This window comes from Neltuma alba, unplaced genomic scaffold (assembly GCF_004799145.2).
Source record: "Neltuma alba isolate B1F8T4 unplaced genomic scaffold, ASM479914v2 tig00010386_pilon, whole genome shotgun sequence".
Lineage (NCBI taxonomy): Eukaryota > Viridiplantae > Streptophyta > Magnoliopsida > Fabales > Fabaceae > Neltuma > Neltuma alba.
This window is the reverse complement of record NW_021635289.1, coordinates 264,524-288,456: the sequence shown is the minus strand read 5'-3', so window position 1 is coordinate 288,456 and position 23,933 is coordinate 264,524. Positions and strand designations below refer to the sequence as shown.

The following is a 23,933-nucleotide window of genomic DNA, read 5'->3' as shown; positions in this document are numbered from 1 at the left end:
AACCAAAATTGATAACCTGAACTATTTTTTTTCCTTTGGCCAGCTATAACCTGAACTCTTCAACCATAACAAACCGACCAAATAAGAGAAACTAAAGAAATATTCAAACAAATTTATGTAACATGATGAACGCACATTATTATTAACATGACTATTACCATCAGGGAATCAATTGTAGTACTCATCACAGTAATTAGCACATCATGATACTTATCGAATCTTAACCATTTAAATTTAATATAGGGAGCCAAGATTTAATGTTTAATATTTTTGTTTTTTAAAAATATTTTCTTTTAATAGGTACATAATCCAAAATAAATGCAATATCTTAACTGTAAGGTTTTTTAAAAAATAAATTTTCATTAAAAAATCATTAGTTGAAAATTTTTAATGTAGAACATTAAAATTATATTTCAGTGATTTAGATTTCATTACAACAATACGTATCATGGTACTCATCACTGTGATGAGCACTGACGAGCCCACTTCTTGGAGAAACAAATGAGTAAGCAAGACTTTTTCCTCAATTTCTCCGTAAGCATCAGATTTTCCCTGTCTTTTTCGGGATCAATCTCAACATGTTGGAAAAGAAGAACCCTTTTTATTTGACTTTGAACTCTTTATAAAACTCCTTCTTTTTCTCCTTGTTTTTATCATGAGACAGCATCCCCGACCCAAACTGAACATTATAGAAGCAAACTGAGAATATGCTTATGTGACCAAACCCTCCGACCTTTTTTTTTTTCCTGCGGTCGTCTGATTCGCCTCTTTCTCTCCATACACGTCCTCATGCATTGGTGATTAAAAGAGTTGAGAATTGTATATGTATGCTGAGAAGTTTCATATTATTTGAACCTCTCTGTTCTTGACAAGTTTGTTTGTGTTTCTTTCATATGATGTGATAGGGTTGCTAGAAATAAAAACACAACCAGAAAGAGGTGAATTTGGTGTATTTTTAATTTGCATTTCTTTATCAGACTCTCCTCATGCCCATTCCTTTCTTTAGTACTAGCATTTGGAACTTAACACGTGACATGTTGGCATGTTGTGCAATATTAATATCAAAGTACCTGATACCCTTTTACTGATAAAATTATTATTTTTTATTCTAAATATAAGAACAAGTTGAAAAATCAATTCGATCCTAAATATAAAATTATACTTCACTTTATTTTTTTATATTTATTTATTTATTTTTAAAATAGTCTTCATGTTGATTACACGTATACATTGTTGGTTGATCTCCACTCTCTCCTCCGTCAGTTCCTTTCTTCGATCTCAACTGTCTTCCGCCTTTGTCCATCTCTTCTATGCCTCCTTTTTCTTTCTCATAATATTTTTTTATCTGCTAATTCTAATTTAAAACGCCAGCTCATTTAGTCAAAAAATGTAACTCATTATTATTTATGCCACCTTAGCAAAGTTAACTCCGTTTGTAAAAGTCAGCACCGTCAATAACTAGATGGACCAACCTTTTAACTGTTTCAAAATTTAGGACCAATTTCATCATTACATAATGTAAAATTTAATAATATTGTGATGATATCCGTGAAATAATGGCAAGAAAAAACAGAAGACATGTTTCACTCTGTAGCATATTACTAGCTTGTCAATTTTATTTTTTTAATCTCTTGGATCTAATGCAAAATTATTTTTAATGCGCATATATAAATTTTGAAATGCACATCCCCAAATGCTGAATCCTGACTTATAATTACCTAAACTGGGATCAATAATAAGTCAGGATTCAGCTTAACCCTATTTCATTATCTTGAATGCCACAATATATATCTTCTTTAGTAATAATTACTTTCAAATTTTCAAATGCAAGAAACGGAGAAGATGAATAATCACCGTCAAGAAATACCTTTGTATTACGCCTGGAGTACATGTCTGGCAACTGAAATCAGCCAATTAAAGGAGAGTTTATATCAAATGATAGAAATACAGCACTTTGAAGACAATATGAGAATCATTGTCAGCGCAGATACCTCAGTATTCCCTTGGGGGAAAAAAAACAAAAAAATCCCGGAGCAGCCATGTGCTTGCATACGCAAGAGATGCCAAAGACTCATGATTGTTTTTGACTGGTTGTCCTGGCAACCAGACTGAGGACATGATCATATCACCAAATCAAGTGTGTAACTGCAAGAAAGCTGGTTCTCCCCCCCCCCCCCCCCCAAAAAAAAATGAAACCTGCAGTAACTAGAAGAGTCTGCTCAGAGTTCAACAGCTACTGATTTGTGTACCTTGAAAAGTTGAGATTATTAATGGCTGGTCTTCTTCCAACTCACATGAACAGAAAGGCTGATTGAGAATTGATTCCCTTAAGCCATAATCAAATTAGTTAGATATTTCATCCCATTGCAGCATCTAAAGGCATTTCCGTTTCACAGTGCAAGATTAGTTCAAAGTCACCTTCCTCCTCAATGGAATCGTCATTATCAATAGCTGGCACATAGCCAGCTCGCTTCATCTGTTCCAAGAGAATTTTTAACACTGAATATATGTCCTTTTTCTGAGGATGTCTCTTATCTTTTGCCATGAAAACATGCACATGACTCTGAATTTCAATCCAACTGCAACCAGGCTGCTTGATTACTCCTCGTTGTCTCATCAGTTTCCTTACTCTCACAACATCTTTCCATCTACCAAGCTCAGCATACATATTGGAAAGCAGAACATAAGGTCCTGAGTTCAGAGGATCAATCTCTAAGAGCTTTTCTGCTACATACTTCCCTAATGTAATGTTGCCATGAACCTTACAAGCAGCAAGTAGAGATCCCCATACAACAGAATCAGGCTGCAATGGCATTGCCTCTATCAAATTTTTGGCTTCATCAAGGCAACCAGCCCGACCTAGTAAGTCGACCATGCATGTATAATGATCCTTCAACGGTTCTAAACCATGCTTGGTTCTCATTGTATGAAAATAATGCCGCCCTTCTTCAACCAGACCAGCATGGCTACAAGCACATAGAACTCCTATCATCGTTACATGATCTGGTTTTTCTCCAGAAACCAACATTTTGTTGAAAATTTCAAGAGCCTCTATGCCATGACCATTTTGTGCGTATCCCACAATCATGGCATTCCATGACACATTATCCCTTTCTACCATGCGCTCAAAAACTGCATACCCATCTTCAATCAATCCACATTTTAGGTACATGTCAATGAGAGAATTTCCCACAAAAATATCTGGCTCTCCTATAGACACGAATCGAAGCCCATGCTTTATAATGTGAGCATGAGCCTGTTTACCCAGCTTCAGGTCAGAAAGATTAGCACATGCATTAAGTAGATTTCCAAAGGTGTAATGGGTTGGCCAAATGGATTCCCTTTTTAAGAGGAGGAATAATTTTACAGCCTCTTCATTCTCTCCATTTTGTGTGTAACCTGCAATGAGTGCATTCCAGGAGACCACATTCCTCTCTGTCATATTTGAAAACATCAATCTGGCCGCTTTCACACTTGCTGCCTTTGCATATCCACTGACCATTGATGTTTCAGACACTACGTTCCTGTGTGGCATCCTATCAAATACCAATCTGGCTTCATTTACTCTACTGCATTTGGCATACATATCAACCAATGCATTACCCAACACAAGGTCCTCCCTAAATTTATCACATTTCATCGCACGAGCATGAATTTGCAAACCTTCCTTAATCGCCGACAGGCTGGCGCAAGCACTGACTACACTGGCCAGAGTAATTTCATCTGGTTCAATCCCATTGTTCATCATCCTTGCAAAAACCTGAATGGACTGACTTGCAGGACCATTTTGCTCGTAGCATGTGATCAAACTGTTCCAAGAAACTATATTCCGTTCCACCATGCCATCGAAAGCTTTCTGAGCACAGACCACCATCCCACATTTACCATACATGTCAACAAGAGCAGAACCCATGTAAACATCAAACGAGAAATGAGATTTTGAAATCAGAGCATGGATTTGTACACCCATATGCAAATCCGCTAACCCTGCACAGGCACTAAGAGCGCTGCCGAAGGAATACTCGTTCAGTACAAAATTCTCACCGTGCATGCCAACAAAAAGTTTCAGAGCTTCATCAAAGCGATCATGCTGGGCAAAGCCTGATACCATGGCATTCCACGAGCACTGGTCAGACTCCGGCATTGACTTAAAGATCCTTGCAGCCTCATCAAGATTACCAGACTTTGTCAATGCACTCAAAATGGCGTTCCAACTAAAAGTGTTCCTTTGGGGCATATGATCAAACAGCTTGAGCGCATCATCTAAACAACCGCATTTCCCATAGGCATCAATGAGCCTATTCTGGACGAAGATTTCTGAGGAAAACTGGGTCTTAATGACTCGAGCATGAATGCGACGCGTGTCAAGTCCAGATTTTGATCGGATACAAGATTCCAAAAGCTTTGCAAAGGGTGAGGAGTCGAGGAAAGAGAGGTCACCGACCAATTGTTTAACAAAACCATGTCTACCCATTCCATAATTTTCCAGAAAGCAAGCTTTCTATGTTTGTCTACCGCAAGGCCAGGTCCGACACGGTGCTACCCAAAGTCTTCATAACAAATAACTGAATAAGTGATTATATGCAAGTGAGTGGGGAAGGGGTTTCATAGTCAATTGATTCTAGGGAGTGTTTGGCTTACTTTAGAAATGGTTTTCGAATTATTTTTTAACAAATCAGGACAAATTCATCTACATATTTATCTTATATACCTTAAAAATACTTTTAAAACCATAACTTTGTTCTTACCCAAATACTCCTTGGACTTGCCATTTTGACTAGAGTTCATGTGCTTTATGGAAGGAGTTCATGTGCTTTATGGAAGCTCTCATAGGAAAATGTTTGGGAAAATGACAGTAAAATACCATGTGAATTTCAAAAAGACAAATAAGGCATTGGGTACCAATTTGGAATTTTGATTTTTGACCTAATGACCGAATTGCCCTTATTATGTTTGAAAACTGAGGAGATGGAGAAAGGGAAAAATCGTCACCTCTCGGCGAAAGCAATCCCCCCACTTGGCGAAACCGAATCCCCCCACTCGATGAAACCAATCCCTCCACTCAGCTAGTGAAACCGAATCCCCCCACTTGGAGAAACCAATCCTCCCACTCGGCGAAACTAAATCCAAGTTCCTCTAGTCACTGAAAAAGGTTCTCCGAAATTACATTATCGTTGTCGCAGGAGTAACGTGCTGTCGGTGAAATTGGTAACCGTCGCAAGAGTAGAGTGCAGTCATTTGAATATATGTAATGTATCTGCCGTCATATGGCTACTGGTTTTTGGATAAATACTGTTACGTGAATAGTACATTCCATTACACATGTAGTTAGTATGAAAGTTAATGGTTTAATGTTTACTTTGATGTACTTCAGTGCAGTCATTTGAATATATGTAATGTATCTGCTGTTATATGGCTGTTAGTTTTTGGCAAATATTGTTTCGTGAATGGTGCATTACATTACACAAAGTAGTAACTCTCACTATGAAAGTTGTAAATACCACTATGTGTTTTGTAAAATTCAGCGTGAAATTGTATTGTTTTTTATAGAGAATTTACCCCCCCTCACAAAAGGTTGCAAAACCCATTGAAGAAGTAATAAATATCACTGTGAAATTTGTTATTCCCAATATGTATTTTGTAAAATTCAGTGCGAAATTGTTTTGTTTTTGATAGAAACGTTGCCCAGCCCCTCACAAAAGATTGCAAAACCCGTTGAAAAAGTAGTAAATCTCACTGTGAAAGTTGTTATTCCCACTATATGTTTTGTAAAATTCAGCGTGGAATTATTTTTTTTTTGACAGAAAAGTTGCCCACCTCCTCACAAAAGGTTGCAAAACCCATTGAAGAAGTAGTACATCTCACTGTGAAAGTTGTTATTCCCACTATGTGTTTTGTAAAATTCAGCGTGGAATTGTTTTGTTTTTGACAGAAACATTGGCCAGCCCCTCACAAAAGGTTACAAATCCCATTGAAAATGTAGTAACACTCACTGTGAAAATTGTAAATCCCACTATATGTTTTGTTAAATTCAGGATGGAATTATATTTTTGTAGAGAAAAGTTGCACTGCCCCTCAAAACAGGTTGTCAAACCCCTCGAAGAAGTGGTCAAATTCACTTCGCGAGTTATAAATCTCGTTATACGTGTAGTAACATTCTGGGCAAATGATTTAACAATACTTGAAAATCAGGCAGCTTTACATTTCCTAAAAATAGTTTGCAAATCCTCTTATATACAAATCCCCTTGCAAATCGGAGAACCTTTTTCAGTGACTGGAGGAGCTTGGATTTAGTTTCATGGAGTGGGGGGGTTCGGTTTCGTTGAGTGGAGGGATTGGTTTCGTCGAGTAGGGGGATTCGGTTTTGTTGAGGGGAGGGATTAGTTTCATCGAGTAGGTGGATTGGTTTCGCCAAGTGGGGGCAGTTTCTCTTTCGCCGCGTGGGGGGATTGCTTTCGTCGGGAGGAGGCGGTTTCTACCTTTCTCTATCTCCTCAGTTTTCAAACATAATAAGGGCAATTCGGTCTTTAGGTCAAAAATCAAAATTCCAAATTGGTACCTGATGCCTTCTTTGTCATTTTGTTTATTCAGGTGCCTTATTTGTTTTTTTAAAATTCACATGGTATTTTACTGTCATTTTCCCAAAATGTTTTTATTTTATTTATACCCTTTCTTTGTAAATACTTTCAGAGGAAAATGTTTTATTTGTAAATGCTCGAATTATTTAATTATTTTCATGACTACATTAAAATACCTTTCATGAATACGCTATGATATAAATGACATGCATGGGAAAATCATATTTATCTTTATACTTAATATAAGACTTTTTCAATTAATTTGATTTGTTATACCCCAAATATACTAAAGTGTGACCAAAGCATAAGGTGCCTTTTTAATTTACTATTTTCCTATCTATAATTGGTAAGATCTATTTTATTAATATCAAGTGACACTTTAATTTCATGAATCTTTGTGGGGGGAAAAAAAATTCAACATGTCTTTTTAAATGTTCGACTTCCCGGAAATTAATCAACCAATCTTTACAAAGTATGAGACTTTTTCAATAAAGAAAAATAGCATTGTCATTGATATAAACATGCCTGCACAAAAAATATAAATAGAAGAAAATCATCATAAGTTCAACTTAAATAAAACATTCAATAAAATAAATCCTTTTCCGCAAAAAAGGAATAGTGATGCAAATATCATTACTTTTCTAAAAATTGGTTTTATCAGAGGAATCAACATAAAATGAATAATAGGGCAATATTAAGGTTATGAATAATAGACGCAGCTCAGAGGCCACGAATAATAAGCATAACATGGAGGCCATGAATAATAGGCACAATTCGAAGGCTTTGAATATAGAGGCACAGCTCGAAGGCTATGAATATGCTGGCGTAATTCGAGGGCCACGAATATACTGGTGCTTTCACTGCTTTGTGCCTAATACATAAAAATGTTCAAAATTTTGTAAAGAAAACATTTTTTGCCAATTCGTGAAAGTTTTCTTCTTGAGTGTATGTATATTATAATCCTCTTATCCTATTTATAGAGTAGAGAGAGAAAATTTTTTTGGGTTCATATTTATAAATCATTTTATTACATTTTTACTATGAATGTGTTATATTGTTTTTAATTTATTATAGTATAGGTAGTTATTTTTTTAAAAGATGTGTATATTAAATATGGATAAAGTTGAAAAGTTATTATATTTTAACGAAGAATTAATACAGTTTAAAGTTTTTCTTAGTCTGTGTAAAACATATTAAAAGTACTTTATGAATAGGATCAGATGAGTACTTTATAAAACCTTCATAAATCAAATGTCCAACTTCCCCTTATATATTACCTTATATAAAATAATAATAATATAGAATTTGTGAAAAATCAACTATAACATGTCATATTTTTTTAATTTACAATTAAAATCGCCATCAAATCCTTTTCCTGTCGAACAAAATCTTTTTCTCAATAACTAGACTTTTATTCTAGTTTTCATGTCAATTAAGAAAACATGAAAGAAAGATCTTGGCTCCAACCTTCCTCACGTAGGATATAACATTGAATTTATCTAATAATGTCTATACCATAACCGATTAGCAATTTTAATGACAATACAAACCAGCATAAACGAAAATCTCTTATTATTCCATTCTATACATGCTTCCAAGTCTAACCAATACCCTATTCATCATAGCATCCTACAATTCATTTATAACTCTTCTTTCTCATAGGCTTTAGGGGGTGTTTGGATGGCATGAGAAGTGCTTTTAAAAAACACTTTTCTACAAATCGAGATAAACTCATCCACATATTTACTTTGTATACTGTAAAATCACTTCTGAAATTATAGTTTGGTTTTTATCTAAACACCCCCTTAATTTCTATCAAAACACTTCTGTGAACTCAATCTAGCATACTTCAACGATATTCATTTACTATTACAGTCAGCAAATCAACACACATATCATCTATATAAGTTAATTTCTATCTAACCATCAAATTGTAAACAATTACCCCAAGAATCACATGGAAATAATTGCATAGTTTCCTAACGATCTTCTTTCCAATACTAATATTTTTTTTAAAATTTTTTTCTTTGTAAAGTTTCAAAATTTAATCTTTACCATAAATCACACATCCAAATAAGTCTATTTCCTTTCCAACATTTCACCGACCGTCTAGCATGCACTCAGGATCAAGTCATCAAACAAGAACCTTCATACTTGTTTGTTACAGTAACTCAAACTTTAATGTGCCAACAATTTATCAAACCTCTTCTGGTGGTCAGAGTTCAAAACCTGTTCTACCTGTTCCCAATCTCATTATGTTTCTCTGCACACAGTTTGAACCTAATGACGAAGTATAAAACCAGATAATAATAAACTCTGAATGCAAGCTGAAACATACTTCCACCTGCTTTGAGAAAGAGAAGAAAATAGAACTTCTCTATATGTAATAATATTCACCATTTTTGAATTGTGAAACCCAACTTTATGGAGGAATATAGCCAACTTAATGAATTTTGTAGAATGATGGACATTTCATTTTACATTGGTAAATAACATTCCTGCATTATTACCTCAGACAAAAATTATCCAAAACAAATCAAAACAATCATTCCATAGAGCTGGCAAGCCCCAACGCCACTGAACTTATGGAGCTCTGTCAAAGGGCTGTGTGTCATTGTAACAAACATCCCAAACAGCTTCCATAGCATCCTTGGCGGCTGCTTCAGAGCAATTAGGATTTCCAGACAACGATGCCATAGCTCTTCGTCTTATACATTCTTGTTCATGGCCACGTATTTTCAAATAACCTCGCAGTAGTTCCCGTTTGTAATGACAGTCTCCACTTAGGTGATTGGATCGGATCTCGCTGCAAGCATGATGAGCACAATTAGTCCAATCCAAGTTAGCAGCACGGCAATCATCATATGCATGAATCAGCTCATGAGCTAACACTTGGTTGACCTCATCTTGTTGATCTATTTTATTCATGCACACTATAATCCCTCTACCACGAATGTAACCACCACTTATATTTGCCTCACAATTTACAGCTCTGAAGAAATTGTTTGCCACAGGACACCCAGCTTCCTCCAAGCGTTCCCTCAAGAATCTTACAATTGGAGTTTGGAGGCCCTTTTGAATCATGGATTCACATTGCTTCAAGGTTTTTCCAGCACTGTAAACAGACGAGAAAGGCTCTTCCTCTTCCATTCACTTCACTTCAGTTGAGAGACAAGCGCCTATCCTAAACCTAGATTGAAAGATTTTATCAGTGAAGCCTCTTTAACAAATTTTATACTGTTACTTTCCAATCAATCAAGATATATTATACTGTTTAAAATAAAAAATTTTGGTTGTAAAGACATTAAGACTACCATCAGACATTAGCCTTCACTAGCCAAGTAGTCCACCAGGCGCCACCAGATTGTGACACTAGCAACGCATAAGTATATCAATAGATCCTTCATATATGATATAAATATATATATATATATATATATTACCACCAATTACACACACACACACAAGCAAATATTCTTTACGTATCGACCAAAACATATATTGAAGTTCTAGCTAATTTGAATTTGAATTAGTAAGTACATCCTACACTACAATATTACCAACAATATCCTAAATTCGTATTGAGCAACGCTCTAAACTAGCAAGAACTGTTTTTTTTTTTTTTGTGTGTTTTGGTTCAGCAATGGAAGAGCACATCATCACGCACATCATACAGAAGGTTTGTACCGAAGGAGATGGAGGCAGAAATAGATCTCAACCTTTAAGCCTATGCTTCTTTATCGGACGAGGGAGCGCCGTCGCCGATGTCTGATCAGAACCGCTAGAAGCTATGACTCGATGAGTTCCTCCTGAACAAAGGCAGCGATAGGAAACCGGGGAGACGGTGCGTGAGGCTGAGGAATTAGGGAGGGACTACAGGAGATCCGTGAAACTTGCGCAAGAGAAGGACGCCCTTGAAGAGGATGGCCGAACAAGTGCGGCTGAAGACCGGAAAGGGAAGTTTAAAATGTAATTGAGCGTTTAGCTCTTTAACTATGAAAATAACGTAATTTATGGGTACAGCGTAATTTATTAACAAAATTAGTTGAATTAAAAATTTGTTTAAATAATATTACCTTCGATCCTTAATAGTATAAAACTTCATTTGACTTTTATTTTGATCCTAAATATAGAACCTCAATCCACTTTGTCTCTTATATTTATATATATTTTTTCAAGAAGTCTTTCTAATAATAATAGTTTTAGCCAATTGATTAGTAAGGATATTTTAGGAAAGACAAAACATATTCATTATAAATAAACTAACTTAACTTATTTTTTTAATTAAATTAGTTAACTAACTCTTAAAATTAAGACCGGAAGTAGCAATATGATACATTAAAAAATCAGCTTCTAAAGTTTTAAAACTAAAAGCTAAAAATTAGAAATAGTTACCACACTTGTAAGGTGGCTTTTGGTTAAAATATAATTTGTTTTTAAAGTCGTGCCAAATATATTTTTTTTATTGATTAGCTTTATCCCCAGCTATTGAGATTTTTTAACATTATTCTAAACATGCAACACTTAGGGGCTAAGTTAAAAAAAATTAACTTTATTATTTAAATGTAAAATATCAATTATAAATTTTTATCTAAATTCTTCTATTTAATTACATATATTAATTATTAAATGATTTTTTTAAAATTTTTATTACAAATAATTAAAAATATTATTTTAGAAAAACAAGCTATATTTTTAATAAATAACTAATTGAATTCATTTTTTTAATATTGGTGTTAGCTCGAAATCTGGAGTAGAAGGAGGTCCTCGGTTGGTTGCTTATTGGACCCGAGTTATTGGCTTCCAGGTCAAGCTAGCCACTCGAATCTAGATATCCATTCATTGGTCTTAACAACGGCAATCCAGGTATGTTTGGATCTCAGTTTGTAATGCCAAAAGTGCATTGGAATGAGTAAAACTACGGTTACAAATTGCAATGGACAAAAAACATTGTTTGGGTAGCCTATCTTCTCCAACCAACTTCTAGGCAAACCATTGGCCGTTTCCAATGCTGGGCTGTGGTGCTTTTGGGGCGTTTGAAAATGAGATCTACCGTTATAGGATTTAGCGTATGGTTGGATCTCCGTTTTGAGATCTAAATGTGTCTTGGAAAATGTAATAAGTCAGTTGGGGGTGTTCTGAGGGTAAATTGATTGTTTGGATAGGTAGCTTTTCAACCTGACTTCTGAAAAAAAGCTCCTTATTTCTCAACACTCCCAGAAGCAACTTTTCCACCATTTCAAAATGCATTATACCGTTAAATTAATGAATATTAATTTCTCTTACCTATCCTACCAGACCCAGCTGCCTCTCTCCAAAGCTTCACCATTCCAACCTCAGCTCTACCGGACCCAAGGCAAAACACTCTGATCCCTCACTCTTGGCACTCGCCTATCTCTACCTGACGGAGATGAGAAGTAACTTCTGAGAAGGGCGTGCATAGCATTCGGCTGTGTTTCAACTCCCTCACTCTCGGCACTCTCTCTTCGTTGCTCTTGCCGGCGTCTCCGTCCATCGGTCTTAGCTGCGTCTCCATCAGTCGGTCTCTCTGGTGCCTCTGTCTGTGGGTGTCGACAGCTCTACTCCCCCTCCATCAAAACAGATCTGGGTGTGGCTGCGTCTCCATCCGTCACTCTCTTTGCCGTCTCTGTCCGTGGGTGTCGACGGCTTTGCTCCCTCCACCGCTGAAGGTTGTTTGTGCCATCGCTGGGGTGTTTTTCTTCTTTTCCCTGTTCGACTCTCAGCTCCCTCCACCGCTGAAGGCTTCATTTTTTTCTTCCTTCTCTGATTGTAGATGTTGTTTGACAGACAATAATAATATGTGCACTCCCTTAAGCTGTTACTCCTTCTTCGTGCTGAATCGGTTTGTGTGTGCATATGTGTGAATGTGAACTGAATGGCTGTAATTAATGGTGTATGGTGTTGGTTTATAGTGCAAGATTTATGGACGCGTGAATGCTGTTTTGACCGAAGCATATGGGTTTTTTCACTCCTCTTTTTGTTGATCGGAGAATTTTATTTTGTTGACCGAAGCATATCAGAGTTAATGAATGAATGAATAAAAGTGATGGGAAGATGGGGACGAATGAATGTGTGAAGCAAGGGGGAAAAGAAATTATATATCTGTTGAAATTGCCTTGGTTGTCTGCATTGAACAATAGTTTGGCCTTAATTTTGTTAGATATTATGTTATACTGCGTGGTTTGAATTTTTGAGTTAAAGGAAAAGAGTATTTTTGGTGCTATGGGCTTCATGTATCATGATTGAGAATGGGTGGTGTAATTGTGTGCTGAATCCAAATATTGGTAAGTTCCTATTTTTCTGCATGTTTGTAACGTAAGGTAGAGCTTAATTCACTTTTTGTGATTTGATTTACATATATTGTGGGTCTATACTGTTTGATTATACTGCTTGATTTTTGACTAATTGTAGGTTTGATATATATGTAATTTCAACAAGAACTATGAGTAATGATAAAGGCAACGCACATTGGGATGTGAGCACCACAGGTGTGTTTCTCAAAATATGTGTTGATTATATTTATAACAAGCTTCATCAAGGATCTTCATTTACAAAACCAGGTTGGGACAATATTCATAGAGAATTCAATGAAAAGACAGGGAGAGGATATAAAAAAAAAAGCTGAAAAATAGATTAGATAACTTGAGGAAAGAGTGGAAGACATTTGATAAACTAATTGCTAAGGAGACCGGCATAGGGTGGGACCCTGAAGGAACACGGTGGTGGCATCTGATGAGTGGTAGGAGAGGAAATTACGGGTATGAAGTAGCTTATGTTAATTTATAAGTAGTATTATACTTTTGGAATCAATTTAACTATAGTTTATTTTGACTTTGCAGGAAAATCCAGCATATGAAAAGTTTAAGCACTATGGGTTAAGGTTTCGCACTGAATTGGAAACTATATTCAAGGACACTATGGCATCAAGAGATAATATGTGGGCACCATCTTGGACCAAGCCTGCACCACAGAGGGGTGATCAGCCAAATGGCTACCAACCAACAATGGATTGGCAAGAAGGTTCAGGGGATAGGGAAGACGACACTGGACGCCGTGCAGGAGTTTCGAACTTTTTGGACGTTTAACTGCAAACACATCGAACACTGCACCCACTATACCTAATGCCTTAGGGAGTCAAGGGAAGAGGAAGAGAGGTGAAGGGTTGGACAAGTACAAGAAGCAAAAGATGCCAGTGACAAGAAGAATAGCAGATTCAGTGAGTTCGATTGAGAAAGCTTCAATTAGTACGACAGAGGCAATAAACAAAATCTCCAACAGTGATAACACTATTGAGCTTACCAGAGTATGCCTGAAATTGTCAATGACACTCATCTATGTGTCATATGTTGTAATCTACTGGCAAACAAGACATTTAGGGACATATGTGCTGGTTTGAGAGAAAATCGGGAGGTATTAGTAGCTTGGTTGAAACACAATGCTGTAAACCCGCCACCATATGCTGCACCCAAGAATCCTTGAGGTGTGACTAGTGACTTATTGTGATTTCTGTTTATCTATCTTAATGTATTTGGTTATTGTGTGTCATGACAATGTGTTTAATGATTATGTGTGTTTCATGACTTTGTTTAATGTTGTGTTTCATGACTATGTATAATTATTATGTTACAATTTAATGGCTATTTATCACTTATCTTTTCTCTTCTTTTTTTTGTGAAAATAGTACTCACATTTAGTATTTAACTACTCACAGGTAACATAATTCATGTTTGATTCAACAGATGGTTGGGGCAAGGGTTGGGACGAGGGTTAGGACAACGAACGGTCTCAATTACTTCCTGCCTTATATGAACACACAACATAATTATCACAATTAAGTGGGTTAATGGGTAAGTATGTGACACCTTTTCTTTGCAAACAGCCATGCAGAACTAGCGAACAAACAGGTTATTTATGGGTTCAAGAACTTTTGCACGCGCATGAAGGACAGTCTAAGGAAATGTTTCGAATGGAAATAGAGATATTCCATCGGTTATGTTCTAAATTGGTTTAACATGGGTTGCAAAATTCCAAGTACATAGGTATCCATGAATCTGTTGCCATGTTCTTGAATACAATTGTGCATGGTCAGTGTAATAGGATGATTCAAGAAAGGTTTCAGCGTTCAGGAGAAACTGTCAGTCGGCATTTTCATAAAGTGTTGGATGCTTACCTCAATTTATCTCGAGAAAATATCAGGCCTATTGATCCTGCATTCTCCTATTGCCACCCAAAAATAGCAAATGATCCACGAGACTTTCCATTTTTTACGGATGCAATCGGCGCAATTGGTGGCACCTATATAAAATGTCAAGTTAGTCAAGTTAGGCAAGACAAATATATTGGGAGGAAGGAATTTCCAAGTCAAAATGTCATGGCCGTATGTGATTGGGATATGTGCTTCACGTTCGTGTTGGCAGGCTGGGAAGGTAGTGCACATGATGCTCGTGTCTTTCAATCTACTATTTCAACTCTATCCATGAATTTTCCTCATCCACCTGAAGGTATATTTCTGTAAATTTCAAATCAATTATTTTAAAATTAAGCTTCAATTGCATTATTTGGTTGATGATTTTCTAGGCAAATTTTATTTGGTTGATGCTAGCTATTCATCACAAGTGGGATACCTTGGCCCGTACAGACGTGAGCGCTATCACCTTCTAGACTTTAATCGTCAGCCTGGAATTAGAAATGAGAATGAGGCCTTCAATTATTATCATTCAAGTTTGAGATGCACTATTGAAAGAACTTTTGGGGTTTGGAAGAATAGGTTTGCAATCTTAAGAGACATGCCCATATTCAAGTTTCAAGCACAAGTCCGCATAGTTTGTGCAACAGTGGCTGTCCATAATTTTATCAGGCAAAATTCTCCAACTGATAACCGCTTTATACAAGCTGAGCATGGAAGTATAATAGATGAAAACAATAATCATCCAGCTGGTGAGGCATCATCGTCAAGTTTAACATCTATTGCACAAATAAATCGTGTTCGTGACTCAATTAGAGACCAAATTGTGCAAAGCTTATGATCTAATTAGTTATGTCATTTTATTTACTTTAATTAGAGACCAAATGAATTTTCATTTGATTTATGTTCATGTTTGTCTATTAAGTACGATCTAATTACTTATGTAATTTCATTACTCTAATTAGAGATGAAATGAATTTTAATTTATGTTCATGTTTGTCCATTATATATATTTAATTAATTATCTATAATGTGTTTTTAAATTTTTCTTGGTGACATATATTTTTATTTTATAATCTCACAAATAAATTTTTATTTTATCATAATAATTTTTTAGATTTTTTTAACAATTATCATATTAAAAATATCAAACACTATTATTCAATATAGTATATGCCATTTTCAGTCATTTCACAACTAAACTAACTTTTATATTCATCCAAACAACTTTTAATTTTTCAACTAACTTTTTAAAAGCACCTATTCAAACATATCATAATTGACTTTTACTCTAATTTCAGTTAGAAAAGTCAGTTGGACTACAAGTCAGTTTTTCCCAACTCCAATCCAAACATACCCTTAATTGCTCAGCTTTTTTTTTTTTTCCGGTGACAAATTGCTCAGCTTTAACCCTCCCTGCATTTCCCCTCTACCATTCACAGGTCCGAAAGTTGCTACTTGCTACCTCCCCTGTTTCTCCGTCGATGATGAATGTGCTTGGGTTATGAAAGGATATCCGGATTCGAGTGGCTGGGTTGACAACGGCAAGCCATGTTCGGTCTGTTGGACCCAAGTACACCCGAACCCAGTTCGGCCCATAGCACATAACGAGTAGGGAACGGAGTGTAGAGCCCTCATCGTCGTCGATTTTCTTTGTCCCTGTCGTCTTTTTTCCGATTGGTTTTCCTTCTTGCTTGGCACATTATTCAAGCGAGCCTCTATTACCGGAGGCTTCTCCTTCTCCCAAGGCCCGTTTTTGCCTTCTCTTTTATGAAATGCTGGCCCTACGGCCAATAAGGAGAAGCCATCAGGGTCTAAGGTTACTCTCATTGTAGATCCGAGTAAGTTTCTGAAACTTAGAAAAAGGTGAGAATTCGGGTCTGGCGATTTTCCATCGGAGGCGATACATTTTTAGTTTTTATTCTTCTCTTTCGTTCGTTCCTCGGAGGCATAAACTAAAGCAGTTCAATTTAAATCCATGGTAGGCTTTGGATTACATTTTAAACTTCCCTTTCCGGTCTTCAGCCGCACATGTTCGGCCATCCTCTTCAAGGGCGTCCTTCTCTTGCGCAAGTTTCACGGATCTCTTGTAGTCCCTCCCTAATTCCTCAGTCTTACGCACCGTCTCCCCGGTTTCCTATCGCTGCCTTTGTTCAGGAGGAACTCATCGAGTCATAGCTTCTAGCGGTTCTGATCAGACATCGGCGGCGGCGCTCCCTCGTCCGATAAAGAAGCATAGGCTTAAAGGTTGAAACTTGTGTACCAGACACAAACATCCCTTCACATCCATTTGCCCCACCCCACACTCTTTAGGATTTGAATCCCTATTCATCTAATTGTGTCTCCATGCAACCTGTGTAGTTTATTTTATGCTGCACAAAACTATGCATCTTTCTGTAAGTATGTATTATTTTAGTCATGTATGCCTTTTCTGTAGTATTTGTGTTATTAACTTATCGTGTTTTATTGTTCACGAATAGTTTATCTTGAACTTGTTTTTGGACACCTTTGATTTTTCATGATTTTCTTGTAATCTCTTAGGCAGATGACTAGTGCCAAATGCACTTTTAATGTTAATGATCCGATATTGTAATCAGATTTGTTTTGTGCATCAATCTTTGTTTTTTTTAATTGATTTTTGAAATGAAACTAATCTTAGCAATTGTTATCTCTATATTGTGCTTGGCTGGCCACATGTCTCACGTGTTTTGCCATATATGTGATAATCAGAGGCTTTTTAACTCTGGCTGAAAATTTATTTATTTTTTTTACTTGCAGATGGCTCCAATTTTTTTAATATAAATTGAAACCAACAAATTTGAGTGAGCTGGATGGCAGTGAGTGGAAACTCTTTCTAAAGATTGATGATATATCACCCTAAATGTTGATTTTGTACAGCATTGTGGCTGATTAATTTGTTTTGGTTGTCTCAGCTATTAGCTGCCTTTGGAGAGTCACATTTCCTGCATGTCCATATTGCTTTCTTAAGATTTTTGAATCAGTTTGAGTGCATCAAGCATGATGTTGGCCAGATCATTGCTGGCATTTTCTGCTCCCAACCAGGGAAGGATAGAGGTGGCAGGTAATTTCATTTAGTTTATCTCCTTTCTTCTTGTTCTTTTTCCTTTCCTTTCCCTTTCTTTTCCTTATTTATTTATTTATTGTGTGTGTGTGTGTGTGTGGTGGGGAGGTGGGGGAACCCTATAGTCTATCTTTTACTCTGTTATCTTGCCATAAAAGTAAGGTGATGGATAGGGTTTTATACTTTTAGCTGTAGAGAAAGTTATGCTGAAAACAGAAACTGTCATATTGGTATTCAACTTGGCTTGGCTGATCTCCTAAATGGTAAAAGGGAAGAGATAGAAATCTGAACTATAAATTTGTTACTTGGAGAATAGAGGAATAGTTATCAATATATTTTTCATACCTTCCACCTTTTCTTCTCTGGATTGTCTCCTCTTACACTACATACACTTCTTATGATTGTGGATGCAACTTCTGGCTCACTATTATCTTGATCTTTTCATTATTTATATGTAGGATTCTCTGTGAAGAGTATATGCATTCATCATTTACCAAAGATTTGATGTCAAATTTGGGAAGAGAGTGCCAATTAGATGCTGAAAATCTGTCAAGAGAGAGGAATTTTGGTGAAAAGAATGCGCCACGAGCTGTTTTCAATGCTTTGGATAATATGCTAAAGGACAGTCTAGAGCGTCTGCAGAAGATGAGGTGAGCTTTGATATTATAAATTTTGGAGAATTTGAGAGATATGTGTCATGGTCAACTTCAAAGTAGTTCTTTCTAACAATATAACAGGACTATTTGGTTTTTGTTTCATCTCTTTTTTTGCATTTATTTAAAAGTATAAATTTATATCAATTTCTTTGGGTAGTACTTTCTTTAAATGTTTTTTGAGGGTTTTTGCCCGTTACTTTCTTCTTTGTGCTGTCTCTTCTAAATCTGTGGAAGAGGGAGTGTTTTCTGACAGCAATCTTGGACAACTACTGACGCGCATATATGCATACCTATTTTCTGTGTATGTGTATGATTGTTTAGATTGAAGATGTTATAAATTCCAGAATGAATGACATGTCTGTTTCTTACATGAGATTTTCCAGGAAATGCATAACTTTGGCAAAAGTAGATCTTGCAGGATATACATGTAAACTTAACTACATTGAACACACAACCATCATCAGAATATTGTGCTTGGAAGGTAAATTGGGAGCAGCATTATGGCTTCGGAGCAAAATGGTGCAGAAAGGTTTTATTCCTGATGCATTTACCCACAACCATCTGGTGAATGGGCTGTGTAAAATGGGTCTAATGGACGAAGCAGACTGGCTTATTAAACAGATGTTAGAACTGGGCCCCTCTCCCAACCGTGCTACCTTCAACACGTTTATAAAGGGTTATTGCCTCACTAATAATTTAGATAAAGCTCTTCATCTGTTTTCTACCATGGCCTATGCTGGTATTCAGCCAAACAGGGTAACATGTAACATTCTTGTGCATGCGTTTTGTGGGAAAGGCCTTTTGAAAGAATCTAAAATGCTTTTTGAAAAAATATTAAATGATGATGATGGTGAAGGAAAACCAGATTTAGTTACCTCTACCATATTTATGGATTATCATTTTAAGAATGGAGCTATGGTTCAAGCTCTTAGTCTTTGGGATGAGATGCTTCAGAAGAATGTAAAAGTAGATGCTGTTGCTTACAATGTTCTAATCCATGGACTTTGTATGGGTCAAAAAATGAATCTTGCTTATGGATATGCTTGTGAAATGATTAAGAAAGGTTTGCTTCCTGATGTGTTTACTTACAATACTCTTATCAGCGCCCTTTGCAAGGAAGGCAAGGTTGATGAAGCTTGCTATCTTCTTGGGGTTATGTCTAAAATGGGAATTATTCCTGATCAAATATCCTATAATATTATGATACAGGGCCTTTGTTTGAATGGATATGCTGTTAGAGCCAAACAACTGCTTCAATTTATGTTGGATTATATAATGGTGCCCAAGCCTTTAACATGGAACCTTGTAATTGACTGTTATGGAAAATGTGGAGATCTCAGCAATGCATTCTTTATGAAAGATCAGATGCTGGCTTTTGGTGTTCGGCCCACTGTATTTACTTATAATGTATTAATTAATGCGCAAGTGAAGATTGGGAACTTTTATGACGCTTATTCTCTGAAGGAAGATATGGTTTTAAATGGTGTCTATCCTGATGTGGTTACTTACAATTTGTTGATTGGTGCTGCTTGCAATTTAGGCAACCTTAGTGTTGCACTTCTATTAGTTGATGAGATGCTCAAAATGAGATATGAGCCAGATTTGATCACTTACACTGAACTAATTAGAGGGTACTGCATTAGAGGTAACATAAAAGAGGCAGCAGAGCTTTTTGGCAAAATACAGAAATCTGGTTTATTGAGTGATCATGTTCCAGTTCAGATTCTTTTTAACAAATACTGCAAACTGGAAGAACCAGTCATGGCATTTAACTTTTATCAGGACTGGTTAATGAGTAAGCAGTGCTGTCATCTTCACTAAATACTGTATTATGCCCATTGATTTAGACATTGCGGAGTCACACTTTGGAAAAGAAAGCTATGCTTGATTGAAAGTCTTCTTTTGGTTTCTGGAGCAGACTTCAATTAAAATGTGCTTCTCATGTTTTGGCTCATATGAGTAACAAATGCTCTAGGTACGTGTCTCTGCAAACTGCTTGCACAATATGATTCTATTTGATGAAATAGTCTTGTCACTTTTTCAATCCTTTTGCTGAAAACTGTGCCCAGAAGTTTACATATTCTCTCATTTGGGGTAATTATTCTAGATTTTTTAATCATAGTAATCATTATTGTGCAATAATTGCATGATGCAATCTGCTGCATATGGTGACTTTTATGTGCTTGAATTGTTGCTGCACACATTGGCGAAAATTCAGCAAGAACTGAAGAATTTTTTGATTCTGCTATTTGCACTTCATCCTATTTTGGGTCTGTGCCGCAGCTCGCACTTTTGTAGTTTGCTGTTGGTGTGTCAGCTGTTAACGCTTATCATGCTCACAAAATTTAAAGCCAAAAACTTTATTGGTTGGGCTATTTCTTGCAGTTGTACTTTGAAAATATTGCAAGACATTTTCACTTCGTTTTTGAATCTTAGTGTTTGGTACACTTTTCAATTCAGAATTTCAAAAAAGGGAAAATATATTATTTGCAATTGACGGTGACTTGACATGGCTTTGACCAGTTATTTTCTTTTGAAGATACTGAACTCAAGCTTAGTTTGATTTTGGATAATTATGATTACTGTGGAGAACAACTTGATATTGGAATCTGTCGTAATAGAACCACAACAGAGTAGTAATAACATATAGTGTCGTTTTCCTCAATTCTAGTCTCCATTTTGCTGTATTGGTTTGGAAATTTCAACATTGAAAGTTGTGCTTTTTAAATTGATCGGAAGCTTATTTGTTGCCCAAAGTTCAAATTTTTCTTAATCTAGACACTGATCTCTGCCCTTTATTTTTGAACTTGCGACAATAATAGTTAATCAAATTGCTGGATTTGGTGAGAACAATGGAGTTTACTGATCCCATGTTTTAGATACAAGCATTTCTGGCTTTCGTGGATTACGTTGTTGATCAAAAGTTTGAACGTAAGATGTCCTGCTAACTACTGACAAACTTCACTGCTTGTCCACACCTAGTAGCTTTAAGCACTCTGGCATTTTTTGGATTTGTCGGTTCTTGTTTGCGTGGAGTGACATTTTGGTCATTTTTGGAATGCAGCAATTCCAGATTCATGCAGATGGTACCAGTGGATAAAAATCAGTTCAGGTGTCACTATGCTGCTGCTCAGATTGCTTTGAAATCTTGTTCTCGTTTGGAACATGTTCATGACGATATTAGAACAGTGAACAGTGAACTTACTGGAGAGAGAGCACGACGTGAAACTGTAGTTCCTCATAAAATGTGGTGAGCATCATATGCCTTAAGCTCGAGAATTTTCTTGGACTAAACTTACAAATTGATGGAAGAGTGCTAAAAGCTTACTGGTTTATCTCAAGGGATCGCTAACAAATTACACAAAAAACATATTGCTGTATTTTTGTTCAGCCACTGTGCACAATTGCGGTTATAACTAGTGAGATTTTGAGTTAATAATACAATTGATTGCTTAGGAAAGTGAAAGGAACAGATAATTGCTGTTGAAGTATTTGGTTGCTGGACCTTTCGCAGTTGTCTGTAACTCCTCCATTCGATGATAACTTTTCCTGCTGGTTGATGTCTTTCTTTTCTTTTCTTCTCTGGTTAAAATGATGGCTTTCTGTGGGTTAACTTTCAGCTAAACCAAAGCAAGCATTTCAAATTTCTAGGCAATGGATCGATGATGACTTGTACTCAAGTAAACATTTATCCTGGAATTGGAATCTGCGACATCAACCCACATATTGATCTCTGCTAAATACTAATTTTCTATATAAATTTGACATCACTGAATTAAAGTTGAGATGGAATTGCACATTTATTCTTCAAAATGATGATCATTATTGTTTGTTCTTCTAAAGAGGCAAAGGAAGTTTTGTAGGTTTGTCCGTGTTTGATGCTTTGATTTTACAGGGACTCTATCTTTCATTCTTTGGGATAATCCTACCTAAATTCATATCAATCATAACGAACGTTGGGAAAAAGTGGCACTTCGTTACGTGAAGGATATCGGGATGATGCAGCATTGCCATCAACATCTGGAGTTTTGGAATAAGAATGGGAATTATAGTCACTAATTCATATTGTCGATCGAATGGCTCAAACTGCGACTTTGAGGTGGGTGTGCTTTCCTACTTGTATTATTGTCATGTATTGGTTGATATTACTTGGTTTGGCCTTGATAGCTACTTGTGGTTGACAAATAAATGGTAAGAATCTGGTGATGTTCTTTAGGTGTTTGCTACAAGACATAATTATGTGGATGGAGAATATGAATGACCATGTAGTTCTGATCCATAAAAAGTATATTAATTGAAAAACCTTCTAATTTACACGTAAAACTCATACTCGGAACCATTTCCCTTCACTTCCTCTCCTCTTCTCATACCACTCATTATATCAAATTTTGGATGGATTAAATTTAACATTTTATAAAATATTTTTCTTCTTTCTTTTAGTGTAATTCTAACCTGTCTTACTTATTTTATAATTTAACATTTTAAGAATAATTCTATAAAATATTAAATATGAAGTTTTCAAATTTCGATTCAATGGTTGGACTAGGGAGTGGAAGAGAATTGGATGGGAAAGATAATAAAGAGAAGCTTATCCAAATTTGTGTGCATAAATAGAAATTCATGTTTTGTTGACTCGGAGCTTGCTTTGATTTTTTATTTGAATATACAGGACTTTATTTGCAGGCACATGAAGTTTTGACAACTTCAAATCAAATACATCAACGGGAGGAATCCAATGAGTGGCAAGAGACATCAAGAAATATTTAGGCTGGAAATTTCGCTTTACTGTGTAGAAAAATTATTGGCCACAAAATAAGTATAATTTTATGTATTGGAAACGACCATATGGTTCTATTTATACTCTTCCGGTTCTAAATATAATATCTTTTTTATAGTATAAAATATACTATAAAAAAGTCTTATATTTAACATCAGAGGAATATTTATTTTTTAGTTAAAAAAAGGTTTTTTTTCAAACAATTTTTTATTAGTCTTGAGTAGACTTGTTCCAGACTTCATAAATCTTAAATTAGGCATATAAAGGATGAATCAGATGCCTAACATATTATTATTTAGAATTTTTGATGAATGATAGTTTGTTCAATGTTACATGCATGGTATGATGGTTTATCAAAGTAGCAAGCGTTTCATTTTTCCATTCAATATTTTTTTTTAAATTTAATTTTTTTAATTTTATAAAACAGTTTTGGTTCTTTAATTCTAACAGTAGTAAGGAAAAAAAAGGCTAAAACGTTAAAATTTTAAATGTTAGAATATTTTGGAAGGTTGACATATTAATTTTTAAAAGAATAACAATGATTATTATAAAAAATTATTATTTCAGACTAATATTGTCAGATTAAAGAATTAAAAATAAAAATGCATTTTAAAATCAAATTGAAATCTTAAAT

At 35.7% G+C, this 23,933-nt stretch overlaps 3 protein-coding genes across 6 annotated transcripts; 1 reads left to right on the top strand and 2 right to left on the bottom strand.

Annotated features, from left to right (window-relative positions):
- Positions 1 to 2,180: 2,180 nt before the first annotated feature.
- LOC114756318 (pentatricopeptide repeat-containing protein At2g13600-like) lies at positions 2,181 to 4,511 on the bottom strand. Its single transcript, XM_028945260.1, has one exon. It carries the CDS (start codon positions 4,472 to 4,474, stop codon positions 2,357 to 2,359), a length of 2,118 nt encoding a protein of 705 aa, XP_028801093.1. The 5' UTR covers positions 4,475 to 4,511; the 3' UTR covers positions 2,181 to 2,356.
- Positions 4,512 to 8,913: 4,402 nt separating this feature from the next.
- On the bottom strand, positions 8,914 to 10,376 carry LOC114756321 (mitochondrial inner membrane protease atp23-like). The gene is made up of 2 exons (XM_028945265.1): positions 10,298 to 10,376; positions 8,914 to 9,768 (listed from the first exon to the last, which is right to left on the bottom strand). Exon 2 carries the CDS (start codon positions 9,726 to 9,728, stop codon positions 9,162 to 9,164), a length of 567 nt encoding a protein of 188 aa, XP_028801098.1. The 5' UTR covers positions 9,729 to 9,768; positions 10,298 to 10,376; the 3' UTR covers positions 8,914 to 9,161.
- A 9-nt stretch (positions 10,377 to 10,385) lies between these two features.
- Positions 10,386 to 23,360, top strand: LOC114756319 (pentatricopeptide repeat-containing protein At5g24830-like). 4 transcript variants are annotated; one of them, XM_028945263.1, is made up of 9 exons: positions 10,386 to 10,422; positions 16,942 to 17,180; positions 17,563 to 17,621; positions 17,718 to 17,866; positions 18,325 to 18,516; positions 18,906 to 20,497; positions 21,587 to 21,772; positions 22,418 to 22,621; positions 23,192 to 23,360. In XM_028945263.1, exons 3-6 carry the CDS (start codon positions 17,616 to 17,618, stop codon positions 20,341 to 20,343), a joined length of 1,785 nt encoding a protein of 594 aa, XP_028801096.1. In that variant the 5' UTR covers positions 10,386 to 10,422; positions 16,942 to 17,180; positions 17,563 to 17,615; the 3' UTR covers positions 20,344 to 20,497; positions 21,587 to 21,772; positions 22,418 to 22,621; positions 23,192 to 23,360. The 4 variants fall into 4 exon arrangements, with proteins under 4 accessions (XP_028801096.1, XP_028801095.1, XP_028801094.1 ...); XM_028945262.1 differs by lacking the exon at positions 10,386 to 10,422 and adding an exon at positions 16,564 to 16,650 and having other exon boundaries at positions 16,770 to 17,031; XM_028945261.1 differs by lacking the exon at positions 10,386 to 10,422 and adding an exon at positions 16,564 to 16,650 and having other exon boundaries at positions 16,770 to 17,180.
- The last annotated feature ends 573 nt before the right edge of the window (positions 23,361 to 23,933 follow it).

Excerpts from the sequence above, each read along its gene's own strand:
- LOC114756321 (XM_028945265.1), bottom strand. The coding sequence starts at position 9,728 with ATGGAAGAGGAAGAGCCTTTCTCGTCTGTTTACAGTGCTGGAAAAACC.
- LOC114756318 (XM_028945260.1), bottom strand. The coding sequence starts at position 4,474 with ATGGGTAGACATGGTTTTGTTAAACAATTGGTCGGTGACCTCTCTTTC.
- LOC114756319 (XM_028945263.1), top strand. Across the intron at positions 17,867-18,324 it reads GGGAAGGATAGAGGTGGCAG|GATTCTCTGTGAAGAGTATA; the intron begins GTAATTTCATTT and ends ATTTATATGTAG. Across the intron at positions 18,517-18,905 it reads GAGCGTCTGCAGAAGATGAG|GAAATGCATAACTTTGGCAA; the intron begins GTGAGCTTTGAT and ends GAGATTTTCCAG.